Raw genomic sequence first — 21,847 nt, forward strand, 5'->3', positions numbered from 1 at the left:
GGTTTTTTTCTCGGTACCACAAAGACAAACAACAAACTTGTCTCACCGAATCTCTCCAATCAGGTCTTGAGTAGTTCGTGGATCCGCAAACCCCCCCCCCCCCACCCCCCCACACACACACCCAGCGACGTCAAGATCCTCACACCGACCCCCAGCGAAAGTACAGTGCCGGAGGAGATTTAGGTTGTCGACAGTTTTCCGGCATCAGCTCTTGGCACCGCGAGGCGATGGGACCCCGGCTTTCAAAGGACCAAATTATGTCATGGATTTTATCAATATGTTTATCAATAACCCATCTCCCTGTAGTCGGAGAGAAAAAGGAGACGATGAGCAGACAAGTCAAACAGTTATAACTGTGGCAAGATGCACCGAACGTCCGGTCACAGAGTTTATTTATAGAGGTTGTGTGTGTGGGAAGTCAAGAATGTGTATGTGTGTGTGTGTCTGAATGAGTGAGCATGATCAAAGAGGCATAGGGCAATACATTTACATTCAGTTGATTGAGTCAATGATCAAGAATTAATAAACATACATTTTCCAGAACAGATTACGACAGAGCACCACTGTAAGTTTCCGCTGCAAGCTGCCATGACATGACACAGTGGCCCTCACTTTAAAACTGTTACACACTAGAAGGCGAGAGTTAGAGTTGCTCAGAGTGGTTTTCTGGCTAAAAGTGCCCGCCAACCTCTGTTTGCTTTGGTTGGGTCAGTTAGCTTCTGGCTACATTGGCTCAGAGATTGATGGGTGTCAATCACCTGCCCCCACCCTCACAACCCAAGCTCCATTTTTGTATTTTCCGGTTAGGGTTAGGGTTAGGGTTGTGACGAGATGTGTGCCATGGCCAAGATGGCGAAGATTGGAGTCGTCCACTGGGCTTTGGGTTCTTCCATCTTACATGTACAGCCTTGGTTTTACTACACACTTTAATAGAAGCATAGAATGAAATAAAACATATGTTTTATTTTTATTTTGATTTGCCATTTCTAACTGAGGCCCTCAGTCTTCCCATGTGATGAATGAACGGTACATCTCTCTGAATTATCCCATCTGGTCTGCCTCAGACTCAGCTCTTGGACTAACTCTTATTTTTATCTCCACAATGAGCAAGGCCATCCACGGTGAAGTGTTGTGATTAATGCTGCTTGTGTACCTGAAAGAGAACTGTAGACCTTTGCTTTGTGTTTTATAATATGTAACCAATTGGTCCTTTACCCTGAGTGGCTTTCTGGGAAATCTTTTCACCTCACGTCTTCATACAGCTGTCCCATATGTTGTTCTTTTCAGCCTGTTCAGCCTTTTATGCAGTATTCTGCCCCCTGCCTACTAATTAGGTGCAGTTATAATAGGAAGGATATATTTAGTCAGAGTAAGCACGGAACAGAAAATTTACTGAAGGGCCACTTTTAAAAAATCCTGATATCTAAAATAACAAAAGAAGAGCTCGTCTTTTGAGGGGGTGCATCCACGCGATGCTCTGGAGGCTAAACGTGAGGTTACGAGAAGTAACTCCAGGTCACGCCTTTTGCTTTAAACAGTTTGGGGACATCCAATATGGAGGACTCATGTTGGATAAATTTAAGCTTCTTCAGATTTGTTCTTTTCCAGCAGGGTGTGACTGGATGTCAGCTGGAGTTGTCAGGAGTTGCAGGAGTGATGGAAACAACTGTAATCCAGACAAAGCTTTAGTGAGAGATGACTGAGATGTGAGGAGAAGGCGCTTGGTTGCCATGATGTCTGTCGGTCTTATAAAGACCTGAATCCTGCATGGAACATGTGAAAACAGCTGCTTAGTGGTTCCAGTCGTGCTTCACGCTACAGCGGGTTAACGACAAGTGGAAGAGGCGGCTCGGAATGTGTCTCTGGAAGTCTAAACTGGAAAAATACTGTTAAAGCGTGTTTTGTAGGGAGGCTGAAATGGCTACAGTTGGTGCTCCTTGGCACATTTGTTCACTGTTGAAGATCAGATGAGAAGGCAGGTGATAAATATTTGTGTATTTTTGTTTTTTCAGTCCTAGAAATACATCTAGAGAATGGATTTATTCAAAACTGTTGCAAGAATTTCAATCGAAAGCTACAATGCTAGGTCAAAATAAATGTGGGCTTACATTGGTTATTGGGCCTTGGAGGAAATGAGGAACACATTTAAGTGACCAATGAAGTTATAGAAACAGCAGATTCCTGCACTCAGAGTTACAGTTTGGAAAATCGGGATGAGATTTGGATCTCAAGGTTACTCCAGCCTGTACACAGGTACACAGCCTGCTACTCTTTGAGGGGCTGATGAGGCACGTTTGTGTACTTGTTATTCCCATATTTAAAGAGCAGTGTGAGAAATCCCTTTTACTTGTAGGGAAAAGTCAAACTGGAATTGTCAAGATACTGCTGCTTGCTTTTAAACTGGGAGACTGACACCTATTTTACACTGGAAGCATCAGCGGTGCGGAACGGCACTGCTCCATTACATTCGGGGGGGTGGGGGGTGTTCGAGCCAGCCGCAATGCGAACATTTTCAGGCCCGTCCCAGAAGCGGCACACCGCGCCGCTTAAGATGGGGTCGGGATTTGCCACATGCCGATTCTGGGACGCGTCTGTTTCCAAAGTTAACATAGGGCTAAACAGGAAATCACACACACTTTTAGTGTGAAACTCTCAGTAATTTTCAAAACAAAAGACTAAAACAATGATGCTATTTCATATCTATGCACATTACGTGTGACCTAATGGCTTATGTATTTCCAGGGTTAGGGAATAACCCTTTAATCCTGGCAGTAGAGTTGTGTTGCTGTTAGCCAATCAGAGGAGAGTTGTCAGAAAATCAAGAACTAAAGAGTCCAAATCCTGCCATCTTCTGCTCCCCTCTGATCTTCCTCACTTCTATTTCCTGAAACAGGAGCGCCAGAGCTTTTTTACCACAGACGTGCTGCAAAAACAACTGAACTTGGTCTTTAACTTGGCATGACTTGCATAAAAAAAATGTTTACTGACAATTTTCTTGGGAAGGCGTCTATGAAGGAATCACAAATGTAAAACAGCCTCAGAAAATATTAGAAACCCCAGCATGACCTTCTGCTCGTTGCTGGAGGGAAATGATGTGAATAAACCTGACAGACTAATTTGGTAAAGGATGAAATGAGATCTGTCCGGTGAAACGTGCTTCTGGTTGAAAACCTTTGAGGGGAAATGACTGGCGGCTGGTGCATTCTTGGTCGTTGCTCACATTTTCAGTCTTTAGACCTTCACAGACAGAAATACAGCCCAGATTCTAACAAAAGGACGTCTTTAATAGTTGCTGCTGTGCATTCACAGGTAACGTCTTTTTGAGTGGATGTGTCGTGTTCATCCTGGTAAACACAGACCCTGAGGTAAAGCCGTACGGGCTGCTTTATGCCCTTGCACACTGTGTGCTTGCTCTGACATGACTTGCATGTTAAGCACCAACAGCTGACTCTCGTAGCCTCCCTGCAATGGAGCCAGTCACCAGCGGCTGCCAGACTCCAATTATGCATGCAAGCTTCCTTATTCAAAACAGAAAAGCAGCTGCCTCAAACTTCAGGACTTAGCAGAATCTCCACTTCACGTTTGTTTGTTTTTACTCGCTCACCCTACTAAAGAATAAAGATGGCTGTGCAAATATTGTTGTTGTTGCATAATTTGGAGATAAGAAAAGCATCGTGGTTTGGTTGTTAAATGTCTGTTTACAGAAGCAGGAGGTAAAAAAAGTCCCTAATCCTCTCACTGGAGAACGACCAGCACTTATATCCTCAATCAGTGGTTTAGGTCATTGTTACAAAAGCCTCACCGGCACATTTACCTCTAAGTGTGGGAGGATTAACGACGTAAAAGTCCTGCGGTGGTGAAACAACGTCCCAGCTCTTCAGCAGTGGCTTTAAATGTGTCCTGATGTGTTTATTTCTGTAATTATAACATTACATAAACATCTGGTATCAGTCTGTTTCTGACGGGTCAGGTCAATATACTGATATTGTCTGATCTTAATTTCCAGTACTGAATACAGTCTGGACTTTGCTTAAGCACAGTTACACTACAAAGTCACTAAAATGTGGTTTGCACAACTCTGGACATTGTATATATATATTTTTCATTTCCATTTAATACTTGTTCAGCCGCTGTTTTGTACAGATATTTTTATTTCTTCATACATTCTTATACATTTACATACTGTGTATTTTGTTGTACAGTTACTTTATTCTCAGCTTCAACTTATATATATTTTATCTAATTCCTTCCCAGCTAAATTTACCTTTTATTCTAATTTGTATTGTGTTGTGTATTTTGTTGTAAAGCTATTCTATTATTCAACTTTAATTCAGATATATTTTACCTTGCTCTTTCCCAGTTAATTTACCCTTCATTTTAATCCGTGGTGTACAGTTTTTTTATTTTCAACTCTTGAGCAGTTGTGTAAAGCATTTCACTGCATTTCGTACTGTGTATGAATGTGTATGTGACAAATAAAATTTGAATTTGAAATATATATATATATATATATATATAATTTCCTTCACCAGCATGGGTTTGCACTGCGACGGCAGCGGTTGCTTTGGTGCTACAGACCTGATCCTTCCGAGGGGGAAACAGAAAGAGCAAGCTCTTGCTGCAGTTTAGCACTCAGACCTGTTCTGATGGGTAACCAGTTCATTTGTCAATTTGCTATTCTGATCTGTGTGAATGTTGTGAAATAATTTTGAGTTTGGAACTTGTTGTATTTTAACTTGTTAGTGTACGCTGTAGGTCGTTCCCACCTTGACACAGACACATCGTCTGGATTTGGATCTGTAGATTTATTTTCTACACAGTCTTTACGACACATTGAGATCTGTATTCAGATTAGCTTCCTATCCTTGTTTTTCAGGCTGAAACTAACAGATTTGTTTTGTTATGAATAACAGCCTTTTTCATGACAAATACTGACATTTCCTAAAAGCGCTGAGCTTCACAAAGAAGCCGTTTGTGGCACACGAATCACAAAAAATGTTAAACACAGAACAAAACAACTTCTCATCCTCACATGCAGCAGCTCAGAGCGTGCACGGCAACAGCCAGCATGCCACCTGTTCTTTTAACAACACCAACCATCTTCAGAGTATTTTTTATTCTGCTTGTTTGTTTCAGATCTCATCTTTACAAGGAAACATTTGCTTCACATTCAGGAATTCTGCATTACACTCTTCAGCACGGAGAATAAACCATTTGACACCATCTAAACGTTGTTGTTATTGTGTTTTACACCATTTTAAGTCAAATCTCAGGTCACAGAGCTGACAGTTGAAAGGAATGAAATAAGTGTTTTTGTAGATGTAAATAATAGTCACTGTGGGATTAGAGTCGTGTTTCCACTAGAGCAGTTCCAGGAAATGTCTGGGAGCGGGAAAAGGTAACATGGCTGTCTTCTCCACCGTTGTTCCTCCGTCCAGAACTGGCTCTTTGGGGGTCGGCACTAAAAGGTGTTCACAAACATTAATAACATTTTTTTTAAGTTTTATTTTTGCAAAGTAATTTATTCCCTTTGGGAGACTGACTGGGAGAGCGGCTATGTGACGTAAACATTGGTGTTCTCGGCTCTGTAGACCGACAAACAGCAAAAACTGATGACGTTGCGGTTCGGATTTCCTCTGCATTTTCCGGAGTTGGAAGTTTAGGCACAGTGATTTTAAAGCGGCATCAATGCTGCTTATTGACTTTTCCTTCCTTCGCCAGCAGCTCTTTTAATTCTACAAATGCTGGTTGTTTGGTAGGAAATTATATCCGCAGACGTCACCAATCAGCACGAGTTACTCAAAAGCCCCGCCCAGTGACTCTACCAGGCCATTTTTAAGTACGTACTCCAGTTCAGGTACACTGTTGGTTCCTGAAATGGTCCAAAAACAGTCCTTTCAGGCATAAAACGGAGACACTCGCATTCCACCAAGGTCCGATGGTTCTGGTGGAGAAAACGCATTTTATTTATGTGTCTCAACACGAAGGACAGCTTTCGTTTCTCGTCTTGCATGAATTTAAACTCATTTCTATCGTGGTTAATGATCAATATGCAAATTTCAATTTATTATAAAATAAAATAAAACCAACCTCCGCTATGTTTGGTGAAGAATTTTTGCTTTATTGAAAATATTATCAAAGTCGAATTATCCATCCATCCATTTTCGGCCGCTTATCCGGGGTTGGGTCGCGGGGGCAATAGCCAAAGCAGGGAGGCCCTGATTTCCCTCTCCCCAGCCACTTGGATCAGCGCCTCCGGGCGAATCCTAAAGAGTTCCCTGGACAGCAGTGAGGCTGACGCGTGGTTTGTGCTTGACGCATTCACTTTCCGCGCGGTGATGCGGCTCGCGGATGGAACGCGCTTCACAACTCGCAGCGTTTATGGTTCATGCGGCTCGTCTCTGCGGTGAGCCAATATTCTCCCAAACTGTAGGGGGCAGCATGGAGCTCTACGGCATGCATCCAACACTACACCATAGTAGAAGTAGAAATTACTGTTTACAACATGGTATTCCAGCATTTTTAACAGCGTCCTCGTCTTTTCCGACAGTGCGAGCTATTTCTCTCCAAGAATCATTAACAACATGTTGATCACGGTGATCTCTGAGAGCTGAATCATACAAATGTCTGTATTTACGAACCTCTGCCGTACTAGTTCTTGCCGGTCCGCCATGTTTTTCCACGTCTGACCGTCCGCATGGTTAGAAAATTTCCTAGGTGCGCGTTGCGGGATGTTTGGGCCGCGCGGTGGAGGGGCGTGGTTGTTAAAATGACGCAATTTTGCCGCACGGAGCCATGCGAACCTCGCGGACGCGTCAAGCATAAACCAAGCTTTGGTCTCTCCAGCATGTCCTGGGTCTTCCTTTAGGCCTTCTCCCGGCTGGACCTTCCTGGAAAACCTCACCAGGGAGGCTTTCAGGAGGCATCCTTACCAGATGCCTGAGCCACCTCAACCGGCTCCTCTCATGTGGAATCGTATGTAAATAAAATCCTTATCAAATAAAAATCATTTTGGGTAGCTGTATGTTGTTACAGTCACATAAACTTGTTCTTTAGGAAGACTTGGTTTGGAGGCAGATATGAATATTAGTCCAGGAATGCCGGTCGTGATGAAAACGAATCCACGCAGCCGCGCATCTGATAATAAAGAATGTAAAACTCTGAATAACGTCCAGCCTTTTCTCTGTTTTTTGTCACAGATTTGTGTTTTTTCCAAAGTCTAGATTTACTGATATTCATATAAATGTTTTTTCTCCTGCAAACCTCCAAGAGGTCCAGAGAAATATGCTGATCTGACTGATAGGGAAGTGGTGTTTGTGAACGAGCCGTGTGGTTTAGAGCCAACACAGGAACAAGTAAAGGACTTTAGTACACAGAGGGTTTTTATTCAGAAAAAACTGAAATCAGCGACAGTCTGGGTAGGTACGTAATAGACTGGTGGTCCAGACACATGCACAGTAAGTCAACACATGTTTTATCTTATTTAAAGAAAAAAATCTGTTAATCTTCTTATACATATACATGGTTTAACATCATTATTTTGCCTTCTCCGTAATTTGGAAAATAACATTTTTAGGGAATTAATAAGGAGCAATGATTTCCATTAAATTGAATTTGGGGATTAAGATTAATAAGTCATCCTGTGTCTATAAATCCGATGCGCTGTAAATCATCTAGTTTATAAAAATATATTTAGTCCAACCGGTCTGTCACGTTTAAGAGGCGACGCTCTCGATTTACCAGTCAGTCTACCTTCCTACCCTCATATATGGCCGTGAGCTTTGGGTAGCAACCAGAACACTGAGACTGAGGATGCAAGCGGCCGAAATGAGTTTTCTCCGCAGGGTGAGAATCTCGGTCATTTGGGAGGGGCTCGACGTAGATCTGCTGCTCCTACACATTGAGAGGAGCCAGTTGACGTGGCTCAGGCATCTGATTCGGATGCCTCCTGGACACCTCCCTGGTGAGGTTTTTGGAGCACGTCCAACTGGGAGGAGACCCAAGGGAAACCCAGGACACGCTATGTTTCTCAGCTGGCCAGGGAACGCCAGGATTACCCCGGAGCAGCTGGCCCAAGTGGCTGTGGAGAGGGAAGTCTGAGCCTCCCTTAGGCTGCTGTCCTCGTGACCCGAGCCTGAATAAGCAAAAGTGAATAGATGGATACATTTTAATTTCACCTGGTAATAACCCTAGATGTCAGCAGTCAAGCGTTGCTTTCTAAGTGTTTTTCTTGCATTTACTAAACATTTATTTTACAGAAATTGACTCATCTTTGAGTTTCTAATCAAATAAAACTCAAAAATCTTCCCTTTTAAGGCCAAATTACCCTGCTTCTTTCTTTACAATAAATCTATGAGGTTATCAACACTACATTTGTTTGACATTACGAGTATCGGCATCCACACTTATTGTATTCTCCTTAAAACACTGGTTTGCTCTGTTGTCTTGCAAAGGTTGGGACCTTTCTGCTTCATTCCCATCGTAAGGTTTTCTCTGGTTTCTCTGGTTTCTTTTCACTGACCAAAAACAAACAGCTGTTTGGTGAACTGGCAACTCTAAGTTGACCTTTGAGGACATGTTAATGGTTTAGTGTCTCCATGTGGCCCTGTGATGGACTTGTGACCTGTCTAGGCCAGGATGTCCCCTACCTGGCTGCCTACCGCCCAGTGACTGCTGGAGACTGTAAACAGAAAAAAACTGATTAAAGAAAAACGGATAGAGCGATTGTTTCATCAAGCTGGTAGAACTACTACCTCCTTCAGTAACTCATCGAGTTCCCGGTGTTTAATGGTTCCAGGTGTCTTGCCAGTAGCTGTACACACTTCTCCTTTAATGTCCCAGGAACTCGGGGGATTTCAGCTTTACCACAAGTGATGAAATTAGCAGCAAATTTCGGCTGAAATGTTGCATCCATCTTGTTTATTGGAGGTTTCAAAGCTCTTAACTTTGCTACATTAAATTTATTGTTCAACTAATTCAACTTTTTTATTGCACATATATATTTTAGCTTTAAAAAAGTATTATTTTTTCATGAGACTGAACAGTTTCTTCTTTGTGGAGACAATCCCCAAAAGGCCTTCAGAGGCAAAATCAGGGAAAACCTGCTGGGAATAGCTCCCGTTCCCACACCACCTGAGCTTGTTTTTGTTGTCTTTGGGTTTGCAGATCTGATCATCTGATTTTTGGCCAGTCATCTGAGTCTTATGAGACTTGGTTAGAGTTTACACCACAGCGTCTGTGATCCTACTAGATGGGGAAGGAAATGGATATGGTGTTGTCTTTGTTTCTACCTCTGGCCTGCGTAAGCAAACACATGGAGGGTAGTGCTTTTCCGTTATTCCAAACCTTCACATTAGTCTGAAACAAAGGCTAGGTCAGCTGCGAGGCAGGAACAGGCCTTTCTTTAAGGGAATCTAAATTTATCTGACGTATTTAACCCTATAGGAATAAACCTCCCTTGGTTACTTGTAGCCCATTCAGATGGATTTCATTGTTTAAAATTTCTGCCGGATTTATTTTCCAATGCCTTAAAAATTGTGGTGCAATGCACATGTCATGTCTGGCTCTAAAGGTAAAAAGAGAGTGCATCATTTATGATCCACCATCACACAGGCTGTCCACTCAGCTGCAACGCCTGTGTGATGTCAGAGGACAGGTCTCTCAGCAGTTTTAAGATGTTTGATGATGACAACTTTAATTACAAACGGATGCAAAAATCACGACGCACAAAGAATTAAAAGTGTGAGAAGATGCTGTCAGAAAGGTTCCAGTAGCATGTGTGCAACGTAGCAGCCAGGGATTCTACAGGCAAGTGTTGCGTCACATTCCTGCTGAAGATAAATGCTCAGAGTTTATTTTTATTTCAGGAATATCACTGATACATCACACATCGTTATTCACTGCTGTGGCTGAGTTGGTAGGAAGCTTTTAGTTTGGGTGTCATTTTATTTTTGCACTAAAGGCCAAGTTCACATAGAAATCATTTTTTAGCTACTTGTTGTTTTTGAAATACGATCAGTGACATGCGTAGGCGTGCTGCACATTAAATGTTTTATTAACCTCCGTCACCTGCATTAGCCACAGGAAAAGATGAAGCCATTCCTTTCAACACCAGAGAGCACAGCGTTTCTCAGCTAGTAGAAGCTAACCATTAGCAATAGCAACTCCACAAGATGGCGAAATATTCAGGGTTGTTTGTGGAGACGATGCATCGATTTAGAAAATTTCAACCAGGAAAATGTGTTTTATGGTATTTAGAGTTGTGTTGATGCAGGCAGTGGAAGAGTTGCATTGCTGTTAGCCAACAGAAGCTAGATGTTCGCTTAACATGAATATTATTGAGTGAATGAGACACTTCATTCTGTTTTGACCCTTCAGAATAAATCCTTAATTTGATTTTTTTTCTGTCAATCATGATTTTCTCTCACTCTCTGGTAGGCAGGCTACCTTTACTTTCTGATAAGGTTTTTGCATCAAATTAACTTGATGGAAGTCTCGTGAGTTTTGTGTAAATAATAATAATCAATAATGTGATTAAACGTAACTTTTAGTATAAAAATTGTCCCTAATGTAGTGAATTGGAAAGCTCTCACCAAAACACATAAACGTTAGCCTAGCAAGCGATCCTGTATGTGGGAATATATCTCCTGGCCATGATCCATGGATGGATCTCCGTGTGGGACGGAGTCTTTCTAGCTGTCTCCACGTGCTGTTGGACAACAGACACCCACGTACTCGCTGCTACAGTCAGTCAGCGGGGCAGTCCACCTTGCACTGTCAAAGAGACGCAAATGCATCCTTTTCCTAAATAAAGGACTAACGTAGCTCTATCTGCTCTTGACTCAAAGAGCGCTGTGATTGGCTGGACATAAAACTGGCCTGGGGTGCTACGGTTCCAGTGGAGCGTGGCTCGACCAACATGCAGAGCAACATCATCCTGCTCTGGCTCCTGTTTGTCTGGACTTCTAGGCTGCATTAGTGTGGCTCTTATTCTGAAACAATCCGTGCCTCATGAGGAATATTTCTTAAGAAATAAGAGACAGTGACTCAAATGCAGGAGTTGGACTGAGGTAGGAAATAGCCAAGAAAAACTATCGTGCAAAATCCACACCAGATCTGATAGTTTTACATTAAAATAGTTTCATTTATCTAACGCCTGAAGAGTTGCTATATATAAGGGCCTAAAGGGCATCATGTGCACATCTCATCGTTTAGGCTGGAATGAACCTTCCCACCATAATTTTGAAGCCTTTTCAAATCAAACAACTGTTGGAAAAGAAGAGCAACAAAGGCCTCTGCTGTGAGGACCCCCCCCCCCCCCCGTCACACATGTTCTGCGACTGTCGCATTAGGAAACATCGATGTCATCTTGTGCCGGGACGATAGCTGGCTACCTGACAGGTCCTTGCCAAACATTCCGGTGACGCTCCCGGTGAGAGCCGAGCGGCGACCGACGAACTCATGTGTGTGAAGTGGCGACCCCCAGGAGCCTCAGCTGGATTCTTTTTGCTGTGAAGACCTGGATCACGATGCAGGCTGTGCTTTCACTTCTATTACAGAGTTTTGAAGATAAAAGGGTTACAGTAAAATCGTGTCACACCTTCAAAGGTTCTCTCATTCCTTCTAATGCTGATGAACAAGTACAGGTGATGATTGGCTGATTAGCATTTTAAACAGGTTTGATTTATACTGCAGGACTTTTATTCTGTCGGGGCGCAGGGCTGAGCAAACACCAGGTGTTTCTCTGTATCGTGGCTGTGTTCCTGTTGCTTAGTTAACGCTGGAGTGCATTGGAGTCTTGGAAAAAAGCAGATTCATTGATTTAAGGTGTTTTTAAATCACCTGCCAAGAGCAGCTAGGGGTGAGGAAAACAAGGAGAGCATCTGGAAAGGTTCAGTCAAGTCTTGTTTTTAACCTTCAGGAACCTAATCAGTGTGTATGTTGTATCCCTGGATCCAAAAACTGGAGTGGGACTTGGGCTGTGCCATTAATTTTAATTTCACTTTTGGCTCCAGACTACAAAAATGTTATGAAACTTGTTTAGCATGCTTTTATTTTGTAAAGCCCTCTACATGATGCACATTTTTCAGAGGTTACAAGGGCTAAACTCACAAGTTTCTTGTGTTTTCATGAGGCTTGTGCAGTTTAATGTGCTGCTGTTTATTAAAGGTACAATATGTAAAATGTTACAATGAAATAATCACTTAAAAGTCTAATTTCTGAATTATTTTGGAAGGAAGGGTCCATTGGAACAGTTTTCTCTCTTTGGCCAAAGAGGGACGTAGTCTTTGTTTACAACCTGTGACTGCGGGGTCGCCGAATCAGCACCGGTCTATTTTTGCTCTGGCCAGAAAAATGCCGCGGTGTTTTATAAAGGTCCTAAGCCAGAAAACAGGAGTGACCCACACATTATTTCTTGCACCCCTAAGAAGCCACAACAGGGCTGCATGGTGGTGCAGTGGTTAGCACTGTTGCCTCGCAGCACGAAGGTTGCAGGTTCGAAACTCGGCTGCAGCCTTTCTGCGTGGAGTTGCGTGTTCTCCTCATGCATGCGTGGGTTTCCTCCGGGTACTCCGGTTTCCCCCACAGATCACAACATGCCCTATAGGTTATAAATCGTAAGTCGCTTTAGATAAAAGCGTCTGCTAAATAAATAAACGTAAACATATTTTTGTTTTCTCCAATATTGGGTGAAGAAGGTCAGAGGCTAACCTTCAGCTAGCATGCTAATGATGAATTAGAAACAAACAAAAAATATTTTAAGCTGTTTTTCTAATTCCCACCAACTCGGTATTACAGTTAAAGGTCTTACTTATCAGCTGATTGTCTTCGCGTGCCATCTAGAGTCTTCTGGCGCCGAGCGGTAGCTGGTGAAATCCTTGAAACTCACAGAAAATTCAAAACAACTGAATGTGTTAAAAAACATTACAAATGTTTGACTTGGATTAAACTCAAAGGCTCAGTTACAATGATGTAGAAATCAATAAATCAGTGAGCAAAATAAAAGGCAGTGTAACTTTGAGCAGCACCTTCCTGGGGGCTTTGCTCCAGTGTCACTATCCCCTTTAATCAAATCAAAATCTAATGTATATATTTGTTTTCTCTTCTTCTTCTTCTTTATCTTCTCTCTGCTCAGCTGCCATTCAGGTGGAAATCACTCCAGCACAAGGCGAAATCAGCGTGGGAGAGTCCAAGTTTTTCCTCTGCGAAGGTAAGAGTCAAACATACCTCCTTAAACTCGGCATGATGCAAATTTCACCTCATACAACAGTATCAGCAGCAGTAAGTGACGTCACTTGATAAAACTGGTACAAGTCAGGTGAAATGAGAAGAACTGCAAGCGGGGAAAAGAGTTTATTATGTAGAAGCAGTGGGACGATGGGATCTCATCCAGGTGAGGAAGAGGGCTGGAGAGACGGTGATGATCTAGAAGTTTCCAACAGAGGACTTCTGGGAAATATCCAGAAGGTAGGATGGTAACAGGGCAGTGGCTCGGTCCTCTTGGCCGTACAAAATCGGCCCTTTCAGGATTTTGCTACGATGTCAGCGTATGGTGACAGTTTCTGCAGTGAGTGATGTCACCAATCAGCAAAAAAGGCATCCATGAATATTATCAACTCAAAAAAGTGTTAAATTCTGTTAAAGTATGCCACAGAGGACCTGTGAGAGGTTGTGTGACGTAAGAAGGGGCATTCAAAGACCAGAAGAATTGCTGTTTTTCACAGTGCTCTGTGTTGTGCATCCACACCTTCATCTCCTCACGCTTAGACTACTGTAACTCTCTTTTCACGTGTCTGAGCAGAACCTCCCTGAACCGTCTACAGGTGGTTCAGAACGCCTGTGCTCGGCTTCTGACCAAGTCCTCCAAACACACCCACATCACCCTGCTTCTCCTCCAGCTTCACTGGCTGCCAGTCAACTTCAGGGTTCATTTCAAGATCCTGGTTCTGGTCTATAGGGCCTTACATGGACAAGCACCATCTTACATTGGTGATCTTCTTAGTCCCTACACCCCCAGCAGGTCCCTGAGGTCCAGTGACCAAAGCCTACTGGTTGTGCAGCACCAGGCTAAAGGTCAAAGGTGACAGATCATCTGCTACCACTGCATTTCTTGGTGTTGGAAGTTTAGAAAAGGTGATTTTACAGCAGCATCAATGCTGCTTGTTGGGTTTTCTTCATTCTACTCTGCTGCCTGCTGATAGAAATGAATACCGAGTCATAACCAACCAGAGTGAGCTAACCACAACTCTTTCCAAGTGACTCTACTGGGGCTTTCCGAGGACAAGCTCCAGGTTAGTGGTCCTATATGGCTGGTCCAGTAAAACGGAGACACAGGCATAGCGGGAAGGTTTTGTGAAATTTCGATGAAGAAACGGGCCTTAAGACACATGAGGCTGTGCTTTTTTAGTGGAACTGCATTTAAAAGGATATTTATTGATTGTCTAAGACTGTTCTGCACATGGATGCATGCAGGGTTAGTTAGGAATGGTAGATCTTACATTACTTGTGATTAGGATTGGAGCTAGGGCTAACTTCCAAGGTGAGGTTGTGGTTTTAACTTGTGGAATTTCATGCAGAAGAATCAGAATTTCATCATGATATTTTTCAGTTTTTATATTTTTGAAACAGATAAAACCTTCCCCCTTACCTCTAACCACGTTTCAGTTACATGAATAATATTAACCAGAACCAATGTGCCTTCCTGTTCCTTTTATGCTTCAGTGGTCGGGGATGTTAAAGACATCGACTGGTACGCGCCGAGCGGTGAAAAGATCCTCCACACCAGGCCAAACATTTCAGTGAGCCGCAGCGATGAAACCACATCCATCCTCACCATTTACCACGCCAACGTAGACAACGCTGGCATCTACAAGTGTGTGGCAAAAGATGGAGACAAGGAGGCCCAGGCCACAGTCAAAGTGAAGATTTTCCGTGAGTGTCACTCTCCACACGGTCTTGAGTTCCCTTCGACTTTGCTGGAGCGCTACCTTCAGTACATTTTTACATAATGCTAATCAACATCTCTGCACAAACTCCAACAGGCCGCTCGGAGACCACAAGGGCACTACAAGCAGCACAAGAACAGTCTTTAAGGAAGGCTTCAGATTTTATTTTTAACCCAAACTGAAAACGAGCGGGCAAGAAGGAAAGAAAAAAACCATCATTTACATTTTCTAAAGAATAGTAAACCTGTTCAGGTGTAAATCACATCAAGTGTGTGAGCAAACGAACACCCGGAGAATGGTTTCAGGTCTTCGGCAGTCACCGGGTTTAGTTTGTTGTGTTTTATGAGTTTTACCAACCAGACCTTCAAACTGTTTGACATAATTTCCTATTAGCATGCTAATGTCCCTGTCAGAGTAAAAGTAATACCCCGAGTATTCCTGTCAGCCACAAAGCCTTTCTCTTGTTGATCTCTCTGCTCAACATCAATAAACTTCGACCAATTCAGCCACGTTTTTCAGGAATATTAATATTGTCATTTAAAGGCAAATGCACTGAGTTTGCAAACACTTTAAGTGTCTCCATGTCAGCTGACCTAACACCCCTTGTTACTATTATTTAAAGGCAGCATATCCTTCTGTTTAGCATGATTTTGCTCAAATGACATTGTTTTTGTGCTTACTGGTCCTGCCTATCTACTGGAGGTGCACATGCGTTGTACGTGTGTTTTTCTTCTTAACCAGTCTGGTCAGGAGTTTTCCATTTGTGTTTGATGAACCCACCTACCAGCGGTTAACATAACTGATATGAATGAGTTGGAAGTTTCTGCCAAGTTTACGCAAAAGAGGGTTGAACTGGTCTGCAGAGTTAGGCGCGGCATGCCAGGGAGCATTTCTCTAATTTTCCAAGTTATATATTAATTAACTGATGCATTTATTCAGAGAAACAAATGACAAAAAGTGAGCAAACAACACCAAAACAAATGATGTAATGCAACAAAAACACTTTAAAATTGAATGCATTTTACCATGAAGGTGAGTGAATATGTGAAAATTGTCACTAAAACATTGAAAAACGTCAGATTCCAATTGAACGTTTGCAGAATTTCTCATAATGTTGTGCCTCCTACCAGTGCTGACCGTCCTGGGAGATATTTGTATTTTGTAATTTTAGCATGAAACACATGAGCACGATGTGTCACCAGCACAGAGGTGGGCATCGGTGATATTTTGGGCCATGATCCTGCATGTTTAAGGTGTTTCTCTGCTTCCACACACCTGATTTTAATGAATCTGCGTGTTTCTGTAGACTTTAACAAGCTCAGGAAGTAAATGAACATTTTTAATCAGGGGCATTGAGGCCAGGAAATAACTAAAACATGCAGAATATTGGTCTCTGAGCACCGATACCACACCTGCTTTCTATTTGACTTTCCTCTGAAAAGACCGGGGCTTCAAAAACACTAAAACATCCGTGATCTGTTGGTAAAAATAGAAAAGCCAGCTCTAATGTAATGTTTACATAAGTTTTAATGGATGAAACTGTCTGGCTTTCCTACAGAAAAGATCACCTTCCAGCGAGCGCCCAGTCCGCAGGAGTTCAACGAGGGCGACATCGCTGATATCGTCTGCGACGTTGTGAGCTCCCCACCACCGACCATCATTTGGAAACACAAGGGCTCCCTTATCCAAGCTACCAAAGATGGTGAGCCTTTTGAAACAAACCCATTTCTGCTGCTTTTCCTCACCTCCAACCCACCGTGCTGTCCGATCCTCGTGAGCGGCCACCTCACCTTCCTGCCAGCGCCACCTGCCGTTTCATGCTTTCCAATCAGTTTTCCACACTTTTCCGAGTCCCCCCTTCCTTTTGCCCGTTAACTATGAACAAAGCCAAAGTGCTTATCTGCAGGAGGGGTTTCCGACGTCTTGGATGCTACAGTGATAGGGGAGTAGCATTTTCAGACCTCTAGCAGGTGGAGCTTACTGCCAGTTGAAAAGGAGGTTGAGGCAAGAGTGAAGTTTGATTTAAGCTGATAGAGAAAAATGAAACTGAAGTTAACAAAAGCAGAAAAGGGGGAGGAAGAGGAAGAAAAAGTAAACACTGTAATTTATTACTCAATCTGCGAACAGAAGAGAGAATTGAAGCGAAGGCTTGCGGAGGGTTGCAGGTCAGCGAACGTAACAATGGCTTACTTTGTGTTTTTCCAGGAGCAGAGCAGCTACATGTTTGGCAGCTAATAATTGGGCGAAGCTCTTTTGTTACCGTAGGATTGCCAAGTGTGCTGCCTGATGTCTTTCAGTGGTTTTCACTATTGAAAATCTCTCTCGTTAGCATATGAAGCACTCACGCGCCTTTAGGCTTGAAAAGAGGTTTCGGAGAAGTTGGTGGCTCTCTCTTTTGCAGATAAGACGCCGTAATTAGCTTTGATTTGCAGCAGTTACCATTGATTCCACCATTCAGTTACAATAAGCTGAGCAAACATGACAGAAAGAAGAAGCGCGAAGCGATCCATAGAAACTTTTCAAACCGTTCTTACCTTATAATCCCCCTGTTCTTTGCTTTGATACCTGTTTTAAACAATCGCGGCTTTGCAGGAAAGAATCCTTAGAAGTCTTTTCTTTTTTACTCCCAACAGGAATTGGGAGAACCAACACTGTAGTAGTTAGTAGAGCTGCAGGAGTAGGCTGATAAGTTTTCACCAACATGTAAAAACATGTTGTGTATTCTGTCATTGCTGGAATGAGTTTGGCTGACCACTATGACCTATGAAATAGCAACATTTTTCATCATCTAGTCCCGTCTGCCAATGAGATGAATTGTGTTTGCAATATTTGCATGTGAGTAAATAGATCTGACAAGTCTGTAAGGAGACAGTCTCGTGCTTTAGCAAACGTTCCTCGTTGTCCACCAGAAGCATCGGTGTTCTGTGACTGTTCATGCACATGGAGAGGGTTCTGTTACACACTTGAACCGGGTCTATTTTAACCCCGGCGTAACCCCTCCCCTGCTGACCGCTCAAGAGCCTGGAGTCACCACAACGCTGCGTAAGCCAGCTTTTATTGCTGGACTCCTCACAAGGAATGTGTTTTTCTCAGGGAGGAAAAAAAGCAATCGTTGCAACCAACACTGAACACTGCTTGTGCAGTTTTCCTCAGAGCAGCAGCTGACCCAACCAAAGAGGTTCACAACGAACCCGTCAATCCAAACGGTGTCAGTGAGACGTGATTTAGGAGCTTTGGCCGCATGCATGTATCCGTGGAGTCACAATCACAGTTTTTCCTTACATATGCAGCTGAGCATAGTTGGAATGTAAAGCATGGCAATTAAATATCTCACTTAAGAGCCTCAAAAATCATATTGCACACCATGAAATTGCATATCACCCTTCCGCAGCTATGGTAATGGTAGCTGGGAAGGGTTCGCTGGTCCCTTAAATTGTATATGTATAAAATAAGCAGAAAAAAGTTCAATGTTTCAACTGATCTCCTTCCAAAATATGACATTTATTAAGAAATACACTTACGGTCCCTCTAGTTTAGAAGGCGCTTTTCTTTTTTGACACAAGTGAACAAATAGAAGTTCCTTTCAAACGTTCCAGCTTGGAAAACTCCAGCAGAGGAGCTCGCAAAGTTCAAAGACTAATTTCACTGAGAAACAGTGCTTTACTTGTTATTTTTGAAGAGTGGTCACTCTTATGCAGGCTAAATGTGAAAACAGTCGTCCACCTCTACCACGTGCGCTAGTCGCCGATAGAAAATAGACAGGGACATGCTTGGATTAGAAAAGCCAGTCGATTCCACGTCACACTGAAAGTCCGCATTCATGGACTCGCCCATCTTGGCTCTAGAAGGGGAAGGCTGTTGTTGGTTTAGCGTCTAGGAGAGAGTAGATGATGCCTCAGCTAGTAGAAGCTAACATTTAGCATTAGCTTCGGGGTCAGTGGTAGGGTCACGTAGTTGTTAGCCAATCAGAGGCGAGATGCCCAAATATCAGGAAATAAGACTTGTTTTCTGCTCACCACCGCTCTGACTGACTTCTAGTTCCTGAAACAGGAGTGCCAGAGCTTTTTTCCCACAAGGCATTCATTTGTACTAGACACCACAACAAACGCGTTGGAAAGGACTCCGCCGCGTGAAAAAATAAAATAAAAATCTAGTTAACTTGATCTACAAAGAGTTGCTCTATTGTTCCATAAAAGCGAGATGGACGAGCAAACATGTTTGATTTCAGCCATTCCCTACCTCATGTACCTCGCAGGCCCCCTGGAAAAAGAAACAATCAGAATTAAACCAAACAAACCACTTTAGCTTGTCGTTTTTATAGTTTTCACAGCTCAGTTTATTAATTGTGCAATTTGTTTTTGCCTTTCACCAAATGTGGAAAAAGAACATACTTCAAATTTGTGATCAACGTCTACTGATATCACATGTCCACGGTGCATACCAAGAATCAGAGTTGTCACAAAAATGCTTGTCTGAAGGAGGACCTGTGGATCACAGCTGTGGGCTTGACCATTGTGTTTGCACCTCCAACAACATGTTGTTGACATGTAGTCTCACCAAGCAATGTACCCACATTTGGACCAAATTTCTGTTTCTAATATGTTGCAAGATCAATAAAAGAACAATAGATATGGCTCATGAGACAGCTGAAACTGGTAAACCTGCAACCGCTAGCTACACTGCCATGCTGTGCTAAATTCAACCAAAGCTAAAGTGGAGATCCCCATCCTGACGTGTTGATTTGAAGTTTCATCCCGCAGTAATTATGCAACTGTTGACTTTTTTAAGCAGATGTATGAGTTTGCTTCGTAGTTTATTCATTTTTTTAGATTTCATCCTGTTTTAAAGTCGCTTTCCTTCAGCCACCCGGCAGGCAGGCTGCAGCCCGGCAGCACCTCATCCCACGCTAACAGGGACAGACAGAAAATGATCAAATGCACTTTTGCTCGACTAAAGAAATAAATATATCTGGAGCAAAAAATCAAGTTAATTCAGTGGAACAAAAGTGAGAACAGGGAGCTCCAGTAGTAAGGGTGGTGGACCCCCTACCAGCCCCAACAGGCAGGTCTTACATTTTATCCAGACTGCCACGGGTGCGACCAATTAGACAAACACAACGAAGCCCGGGCCGCAACCAGAGAATTTTAAACTACCACCGCAAGGCAAGTGGGATTCTGGGAGGTTGGAGCACCTGTGGAGTTTCTTTGGGAGACTTAGCAATTCCTAAACTGGCATCTGCAGAGCAGCGACTCGGCGCCCATCAATCACTGCTAATCTGGATTAGAATAACTCGTAGGAACAGCACCAGGTTGTGATGAGACAGCTCACTCTGTCACTGCTTGTCGTTTAATTAGAAGTTAAACAGTTTATCAAGCAACATGATCAGTATGAAAACACCTCTGCCTGTGTTGTTCCAACTGCTTGGTTACTCAGGATAATTAGTTTTTATTTTATCTGTCGGTCCGGGTTTCACACCTCCCGATTCCCTGAGTTTTAACACAACTTCATAGAAAATGAAACAGTCCTGCTTTGTTTTGGACTCAGAATCATTTTAATATCTGAAACTGGTTAACTTTACTTATCTTAACCTTTAGCTTCACTGCAGCAAATGAAAATGTTCCAAAATGAGTAAAGGTGCAAAGTGAATGTACGCATATGTGCATTAAAATATGTAAATTTCCCGGTTCTGCGCCTGTGCAATCCAAGTACTCCTCAGTGTTTTGAATTGTGTGGGATATTCTTTATTCTAATCGGTACCTGGCTTTTTCCCCCTCTCAGTGCGATATAAGATCATGGAGAACGGCCATCTGCAGATACGTGGCATCAAGAAGATCGATGAGGGCATGTACGTCTGTGAGGCTCGTGTCATGGCCAGAGGAGAAATTGATTTCCGCACAATGAAGGTCATCATTAACGGTAAGTATCCACCTCACCTTCTGCACCCTGCCTGACCCAAATGGATGCAGTTCGGCTGACCGTCCGACACGGGAAATGTGCCTTTAACGGCCTAATAAGAGGATTTAACATTAAATGAGTTGTCTGTCGACCTGGCCGCTCCAACTGTATCAGCTCATGAACTCATTGTGTAAGGACACAGGAACATGCACCACTGCGTCGGATCTGTGGGATTTATAGCTCATCCCCCTCACTGTGTGTGTGTGTGTGTGTGTGTGTGTTTGGTTATTGGACAGCTGCTACACACCAAATCCTTGAATGTTTCAGTCCAATTTATCCCAAATAAAATCACTTTTCTGTGAGGAGAAAACAGAAAAGCTCCAGAAAAGACGATGTCTCAGGGGAGAACTACACCAACGTAGATTTGTCGTGATCCTTTGAAGGGTTTAGCTTTTCTATGATGTACAAAGAGTGCTTTCTCATCTTGTTGTGTCTTCAACTCTGAATGTATTCCATAAAGACCACCAGCTTCACACAGTTCGTGCTTGTGATCATCATGTGAGCTCTACTGCAACTTCTCGCTGTTTACCGTAGAGGTTTATAACCTCTTATTACCTTTACAAAAGGTTGACTGAGTGTTTTTTACTTTGTATGTTGGAATGATCAAAGTGCAGACGATCAAAAGGGCAAGGCCACGTGTCAAAAATGGCCACCCAATGTTCCTCAGGGATGGACCAATTAATTACCCAAGGTGGATCAATAAGAGTTTCCATAATCATCGAGAACTTGAAACATTACAAAAAGGAAGTTTAACTGTAGATCTGACAAAGGACAACTGAGTACCCGAGACTGATTTCAGAGGGACGAGATGAGAAACACAACACAGCTGTGGTAAGTGGAATATAGGTAGCACCAGGTGTGTTAAGGAGCACAGCTACAGAGTTAGGGGAAAAAAGAAGTGAAATAAGTTCTGCAAGGATGAACTTGGTTCCCAACACTTGTCATAG

At 42.9% G+C, this 21,847-nt stretch overlaps 1 protein-coding gene across 12 annotated transcripts in view; it reads left to right on the forward strand.

Moving 5' to 3' along the window:
• Positions 1-21,847, forward strand: part of ncam1a (neural cell adhesion molecule 1a) — a 434,538-nt gene that overhangs the window by 289,342 nt on the left and 123,349 nt on the right. For all 12 annotated transcript variants that reach the window (XM_070555484.1, XM_070555483.1, XM_070555485.1 and 9 more), the window contains exons 2-5: positions 13,136-13,210; positions 14,722-14,931; positions 16,504-16,647; positions 20,724-20,861. In XM_070555484.1, the coding sequence (XP_070411585.1) occupies positions 13,136-13,210; positions 14,722-14,931; positions 16,504-16,647; positions 20,724-20,861 (567 nt within the window). The remainder of the gene's footprint in view (positions 1-13,135; positions 13,211-14,721; positions 14,932-16,503; positions 16,648-20,723; positions 20,862-21,847) is intronic.

This window comes from Nothobranchius furzeri, chromosome 10 (assembly GCF_043380555.1).
Source record: "Nothobranchius furzeri strain GRZ-AD chromosome 10, NfurGRZ-RIMD1, whole genome shotgun sequence".
Classification (NCBI taxonomy): Eukaryota; Metazoa; Chordata; class Actinopteri; order Cyprinodontiformes; family Nothobranchiidae; genus Nothobranchius; species Nothobranchius furzeri.